Source organism: Eubalaena glacialis, chromosome 16 (assembly GCF_028564815.1).
Source record: "Eubalaena glacialis isolate mEubGla1 chromosome 16, mEubGla1.1.hap2.+ XY, whole genome shotgun sequence".
Taxonomy (NCBI): domain Eukaryota; kingdom Metazoa; phylum Chordata; class Mammalia; order Artiodactyla; family Balaenidae; genus Eubalaena; species Eubalaena glacialis.
The window spans coordinates 55,793,026-55,800,583 of NC_083731.1; the positions used below are offsets into that span (position 1 = coordinate 55,793,026).

The 7,558-nt window shown below is 41.7% G+C and overlaps 1 protein-coding gene across 1 annotated transcript; it reads left to right on the forward strand.

The window, feature by feature from the left end:
• Positions 1-395: 395 nt before the first annotated feature.
• PCDH20 (protocadherin 20) lies at positions 396-4,936 on the forward strand. The gene is made up of 2 exons (XM_061170760.1): positions 396-703; positions 1,743-4,936. Exons 1-2 carry the CDS (start codon positions 572-574, stop codon positions 4,461-4,463), a joined length of 2,853 nt encoding a protein of 950 aa, XP_061026743.1. The 5' UTR covers positions 396-571; the 3' UTR covers positions 4,464-4,936.
• Positions 4,937-7,558: the final 2,622 nt, after the last annotated feature.

The window sequence follows — 7,558 nt, forward strand, 5'->3', positions numbered from 1 at the left end:
TGCTTCTCTGCTTCAGACCGCCTTACTAAGAGTCTGAAGTTCCTTCTCTCTGCAGAGAAAGTGGATTTTCTTTCTCTTTGCAAACACTGCTGGATCCAAGTCTCTCGGAAGAACTGGTGGCAAAGCAGGCGTTTGGGGATCGCGCCTGTTATTGCTCTGTAGTGCCGACTTCCTTTCTCTCTAATCAGATATAAATGCAGGCTTATTAATTTAGTCTAATTCTCCCTCTCACGCTCGCAACCTGTGGACTTGGATCCTGACTGGTGCTGCGAGGAGAGAGGACTGTGGGCAACCGCCCCGGAGTCCGACCGGGTGGCGCCTAGTCGCCGTCTTCAGAGGCAAGTACCCGCTCCGGCTCCTCCGGCGGGGTCTGGACTTAACCCAGGTCCAGGACAGGAAACCATGACGGTGCCTCGGTACCCCCTCGCCTTTCTGCCCCCCTTGAGCTGCTGTCCTTAACTGACGAGCCAGTGACTATTGGCTGAAGTTCCCCACCGATTTGCATGCACAGAGAGGGAGTGTCTTCTGCCGCCTCCCCGTCAGGAGCGCGCCGACTGCAGCCTCCTTGGGAATGCGCGGCCGAGGGGATGCGCGCAGCTCGCGGGCCCTGCCAGTGAGCTGGCGCCCGGCAACCTGGCACCCGCGCCTGGATATGGGGCGTCTAAGTCGTTCCAGGAGCAGCACCAGCCACAGAAACCTACCGGTAAGGGTAGGGGTCCAGGAGCCTCGCGGCCACGACAAGTTGCTGTACTGTGGGGCAGTTCCCACGCCTTGATGGTTTCTCAAACCTTTTACCTTAATTCAAACTTCCCAGGAAGGTTGGGTGGAGGGAAAGGGAGTTTGGGATAATGTGTCTGCATTTTAGCAAGGAATAGGCAAGTCCTTGGGTCGTGAGAAGTTTCTGAAGCAGAAATGTAGGCAGATGAGGTGGAGAAGGCTGGGGTGTGCTCAGTTGGCTTTGAGATAAAGGGGTTCGTAGATTGTTTCCTGCGGCCAGCATCTGGCTGTGACTGTCTACTGCAATTGACAAATTGTTTTTGCATAATAATTTCCCACATTTACTTCTCTTTCCCTAAGGGAGGGGGATTAGTGAGAGCTTGTTAGGGAGTGGAAATACAGATCCTTTCGATTTGATTTTAGATACGTACTAAAATGAAAATCGATTCTTCCGACCTAAAACGTTTATTTAGTGGGGTAGGGAGTCCGAGGGGGTAGAGTTACTATATTATTATTATTATTAATATTGTTGTTATTGGTCTCATAACAAGGGATGTAACACATTTCGCATTCCGGGGATCTTAGTGGTAGAAACATTTCAATGGAAAATAAAGTGCCCACCTCTCGGTCCTCTCCACTACCAGCCCCCTCCCTCCTCATGACCTACACTGGTGGTTTCTCTGTCGCGTTGCGCAGTCCTCTCCACTCCGACATGTATTTCCAGGGATGACTTATGGTTTGGGATTCCGAATATTAACTGAGTGAGGTGGTGATGGGGAGCCGGGCAGGGGCGGGGGGGTGGGGGGAAGAGGTAGAAAGTAAAGAGAAAAATTATGTTTTGGAGACAGTGTTGCCCCATAGATCTCTCCTTTACAGCAAGTTTCCTCTTCACCCCTTTCTGACTGGAGCGTCTGCCTTTGGGAATGGGGATGGAGCCAGAATGACCCCAGGGCAATGGTTCTGACTCCAAGCTCTGTGTTTTCCGCGTGTGTGTAATAAGCCTTCTCTCCTCCCCCCACGTTCAGCATCTGCTTCTGTTTTTCCTCTTCGTGGGACCCTTCAACTGCCTGGCGAGTTACAGCCGCGCCACGGAGCTTCTGTACAGCCTGAACGAGGGACTGCCCGCGGGGGTGCTCATCGGCAGCCTGGCCGAGGACCTGCGGCTGGTGCCCGGAGCAGGGAGGCAGGACACGCAGTCGCAGCCCCCGGAGCACAGCGGCGCCGAGCGGAACCCTCCTCTCTCCTTCAGCCTGGCCTCCCAGGGACTGAGTGGCCAGTACGTGACCCTGGACAACCGCTCCGGGGAGCTGCACACTTCTGCCCAGGAGATCGACAGGGAGGCCCTGTGTCTTGAAGGAGGTGGAGGGGCTGCCTGGGGGGGCAGCATTTCCATCTCCTCTTCGCCTTCCGCTGACTCTTGTCTTTTGCTTCTGGATGTACTGGTCCTGCCTCAGCAATACTTTAGGTTTGTGAAGGTGAAAATCGCTATCCGGGACATCAATGACAATGCCCCACAGTTCCCTGTTTCCGAAATATCGGTTTGGGTCCCAGAAAATGCACCTGTAAACACCCGGCTGGCCATAGAGCATCCTGCCATGGACCGAGATATAGGCACTAACGGAGTCCAGACCTACCGCTTGCTGGACTACCATCGTATGTTCACCCTGGACGTGGAGGAGAATGAGAATGGGGAGCGAACCCCCTACCTAATTGTCATGGGACTGTTGGACAGGGAGACCCAGGACCAGTATGTGAGCATCATCATAGCTGAGGATGGTGGGTCTCCACCACTGTTGGGCAGTGCCACCCTCACCATTGGCATAAGTGACATTAATGACAATTGTCCTCTCTTCACAGACTCACAAATCAATGTCACTATGTATGGGAATGCTACAGTGGGCACACCAATTGCAGCTGTCCAGGCTGTGGACAGAGACTTGGGAAACAATGCTCAGATCACCTACTCTTACAGCCAGAAAGTTCCACAAGCATCCAAGGATTTATTCCATCTGGATGAAAACACTGGAGTCATTAAACTTTTCAGTAAGATTGGGGGAAGTGTTCTGCAAACACACAAGCTCACCATTCTTGCTAATGGGCCGGGCTGCATCCCTGCTGTGATAACTGCCCTGGTGACCATTATCAAAGTCATTTTCAGACCACCTGAAATTGTCCCTCGTTATATAGTGAATGAGATAAATGGTATTGTTTACCTGAAAGAACTGGAACCTGTTAACACTCCAATTGCATTTTTCACCATAAGAGATCCAGAAGGTAAATACAAGGTGAACTGCTACTTGGATGGTGAAGGACCATTTAGGTTATCACCCTACAAACCATACAGTAATGAGTATCTGCTAGAAACCACAAAACCTATGGATTATGAGCTACAGCAGTTCTATGAAATAGCTGTGGTAGCCTGGAACTCTGAGGGATTTCATGTCAAAAAAATGATTAAAGTGCAACTTTTAGATGACAATGATAATGCTCCTATTTTCCTTCAACCCTTGGTGGAACTAACCATTGAAGAAAACAACTCACCCAATGCCTTTTTGACTAAGCTAGATGCTACAGATGCTGACAGTGGAGAGAGGGGACAAGTTTCATATTTTCTGGGACCTGATGCTCCATCATATTTTTCCTTAGACAGTGTCACAGGAGTTCTGACCGTTTCTACTCAGCTGGATCGAGAAGAGAAAGAAAAGTACAAGTACACAGTCAGAGCTGTTGACTCTGGGAAGCCACCCAAAGAATCAGTAGCCACCGTGGCTATCACAGTGTTGGATAAAAATGACAACAGTCCTAGGTTCATCAACAAGGACTTCAGCTTCTTTGTGCCAGAAAACTTTCCAGGATATGGTGAAATTGGAGTAATTAGTGTAACAGATGCCGATGCTGGGCAAAATGGATGGGTTGCCCTCTCCGTGGTGAACCAGAGTGATATTTTTGTCATAGACACAGGAAAGGGCATGCTGAGAGCCAAAGTCTCTTTGGACAGAGAGCAGCAAAGCTCCTATACTTTGTGGGTTGAAGCTGTTGATGGAGGTGAGCCTCCCCTCTCCTCTACCACAAAAATCACAATTCTCCTTCTAGATATCAATGACAACCCACCTCTTGTTTTATTTCCTCAATCTAACATGTCTTACCTGTTGGTATTACCTTCTACTCTCCCTGGCTCCCCAGTTACAGAGGTCTACGCAGTTGACAAAGACACAGGCATGAATGCTGTCATAGCTTACAGCATCATAGGGAGAAGAGGTCCTAGGCCTGAGTCCTTTAGGATTGACCCTAAAACTGGCAACATTACTTTGGAGGAGGCATTGCTGCAGACAGATTATGGGCTCCATCGTTTACTGGTGAAAGTGAGTGATCATGGTTATCCCGAACCTCTCCATTCCATGGTCATGGTGAACCTATTTGTCAATGACACTGTCAGTAATGAGAGCTACATTGAGAGTCTTTTACGAAAGGAACCAGAAATTAACATAGAGGAGAAAGAACCACAGATCTCAATAGAACCGACTCATAGGAAAGTTGATCCTGTGTCTTGTATGCCCACCTTAGTAGCTCTGTCTGTAATAAGCTTGGGTTCTATCACTCTCATAACAGGGATGGGCATATACATCTGTTTGAGAGGGAAAAGGCATCACAGGGAGGATGAAAATTTGGAAGTACAAATTCCATTAAAAGGAAAAATTGACTTGCATATGAGAGAGAGGAAACCAATGGATATTTCTAATATTTGATTTTTTTTTTTTTTTTTTGCTGTGGAGTAACAGAGATGTTTTAACTGACTTTGGAGAGTCTTCACCACCCAAAGAGTGTTGGACATCTAATTTATAACTTGTACTGTATTGTAAATAGCTGTTTACAGGTTTTTAAATTCAAAATCAGAGGTTATAAAATGTGTACAGCACTTTTTTTAATGAAAATTGGTACTAACAGCTATGGAACTGTTATAAAAAAAGCTTGGACATGATTTGCAGCTTTCATACACCAAGCAGATGATTGTTAAAACCATGGAATAAGGTAAGAAAATGGTACATTGCATTTTTGCCTAAAAAAGTCCTTTAACCACAAGAGGGCATCAGCTGCTCCTTTGCAGGGAACTCTTTTAAGGTATTGTACATGACAGTTGTACATGAAATTAATGAAAGAGTCTATTTTAAATATATTGTTTTTAACATTAAACAAAGATGAAATTAAAGTAAATGGAATGTCACCCCACTTAAATGTATGATAAAAAAGAAAAGAAATGCATTTGTAAACAGAATGTTTATTACCTCACAAGTGCATAATGTATAATTTGAAAGAGAAGACTTCACAAAGAAGCGCAATTCTTTTTTAGCAAGGATAAATGCTCTGCCATGTGTTAAAGATCTGACGTGCTGAAGAGTAATTCACCTTCTGTGTACTCTGGTTGCTTTCTGTTTGCTTTACCACTGCACTTGCTATTATTGCAAGGGAAAATATATATATTCTTTCTTAAAGGAAATGTAACTAGAAATTGTGTCCAAGAGAAATAGCCAGAAGCAAAGATATGTTTCAATCTTAGTTGCTTCATAGGTGTTCATGACATTTTGATGCTTTCACAACTTGTCAGTAGTGCTTTATACTTGGGTTATGTATTAGATTCTTATATACTTAAACTCATGTGTTTCATGAAAAAAGAAAACTCTTATTAAAACAAAATTATTCTAGAAGCTGGTGGACACTACTGGTTGTTTTAGCTGGACCTTTTCTATGAAAGTTATACTTATCTTTTTGTTGTTGTTTAGATTTGTTGGCTACCACTTCTGGCTTCCTTTCTTTGGCTTTGGATTGGGTCCAAGAGTTTATTTGTAAGCCCAGCAGCAGATTTCTTTGATAATTTAGCTTTTACTGAACACTTTGCAGTGAAGCAAGCTGGTTTATCAGTGATTGATCACCTTCACTTCCTTGTGTGAGCTGGAAATTTTATTTTATACGAGAGCTATAGCAAAATTATCTTTGTAAACAAAGAATAAGTGTTAACTTAAACTGGATCATTCTACTTTTGGGCATCATGTGTCTGTACTGTACCAAAAGTGTTTCTATGCCTGCAAATTAAAGGTATATATTTTCATAATTTCTTTCTCATTTTTACTGTTTTATATTTGAACATGGGCTTATTCTTTTACTGAAGTTCCTGTTAATGACATTCATTTGTTTTTAGAGGTAAATGTGGGTAAACTGTAAATATTCTGTTATGCTAACATTTATATTAAACTAATTCATTACTTAATTAAACATTTGGTAAATTATTATTAAATACATGTGTAGTTATAGACATATATAGACACACATATATATATGTATATAATAGAGAAAGAGTATGTCTATGTGTTTGATAGAAGTTCACATGAAAATTTATACCCATGCATGTGTACATGCATATTAATTTATTATGACTTAGAATCAATTATAAACACTCATTTTAATACATACTTATAACAAATCCTCTGTAAGCTGTGTTACAAGTGCTTTCAATAAATTTTAAAATAAAAACACATTGCAAAAAAAGAATTGAATACAAAAACCCAAGACCTTTTGAATAGGTATTAACTCATTTTCTTGTTTTCTTCAATTTGAAAATTTAAATAAATAAAATAATAAGCATATGAGGCAGTAGTGTTTGTTACAAAAAGGAAATATATTTTTATTGGAAATTCCTTTTTTATGAGAGGCCACTGAGCTAAGAAAGTAAGATCATTTAACCCCCCAAACTTTTCATTCATAATTGATATAGAGCAATGGAGGAAACCATCCTCCACCAGTCATTTTTATATCTGATTTCTCTCTTTTACAGGAAGGAAATACATGTGAAACACCATTAAAAAAAAAAAAGTTCTCTACAAATGCAATGATTTAATTATCAGTATAAATAACAAAACATTTATTCATTTATGAGTTTGAAGAAGGTTCATGTGTTTGGGGTATGGATTTCATCTCTAGCATGAAAAAAATGCCTGTAACATTAATAAAAGGACATATTTCTGAATAACTTCTTGTGCAAAGATTTCCTTTATAAAAACATCTCATTCACATTAAAAATATATATAACAAGGAAAGTTAAAGTAAATTAAGCGCAAAGATAAAAGCCCCTTTTTACTAACACCTTGTGCTAGAATGGTTGCCAAAATGTATGCTAATCATGTCAATGTTGTTAGTTGAGCTGGCACAAAAATAAATGTTCCATTCATTAAAAACCCTAATATCCATTTAACAGTTTGAGAACCAGTGAGTACTCTTTGCCCAATTTAATGAAGAAGAGATTGCTCTGATCTTCACACTGCCAAACCCATTCTTATACTACAGAAAAAACTGTTCATTAATTTGGAAGAGGAAATTTAAAACAACATAGCAATTTCAGCTACAACGGAGGAAACAATTTACCTTACTTGACTCTTTAGATGCCCTGACCCTATATATAAAAAAAAAAAAAAGTTTTCTTGGCAGTTATGCTTTTATCAATGGCAGTTAAAAGCAAAAGGAAAAAGAAACACTTCTTTTAAAACAATTTTGTAGTATTAATGTATTAAAAATAAAATCCAAATCCTTTGTCTTTTTGGGTGCTTTGCATGTGTTTTATGAAAACACCAGGCATAATCTTGCCTAAGAAATAATATCAGTGAAGCAATATTAGGGAAGGTTTATAAAGTGGACTTGATTGCAATAATAGCTCTCATAAGGATTCTAATTTGTGCTCCCAGAACATGTTTCGATTGACAACTGTAAAAAGAAGAATTATACAATCCTCGCCTGAGTTTATGGAGACTCGGGTTCCAATCTCTCCTTCCTCGGTGAGGTGAGGACTCTGTGG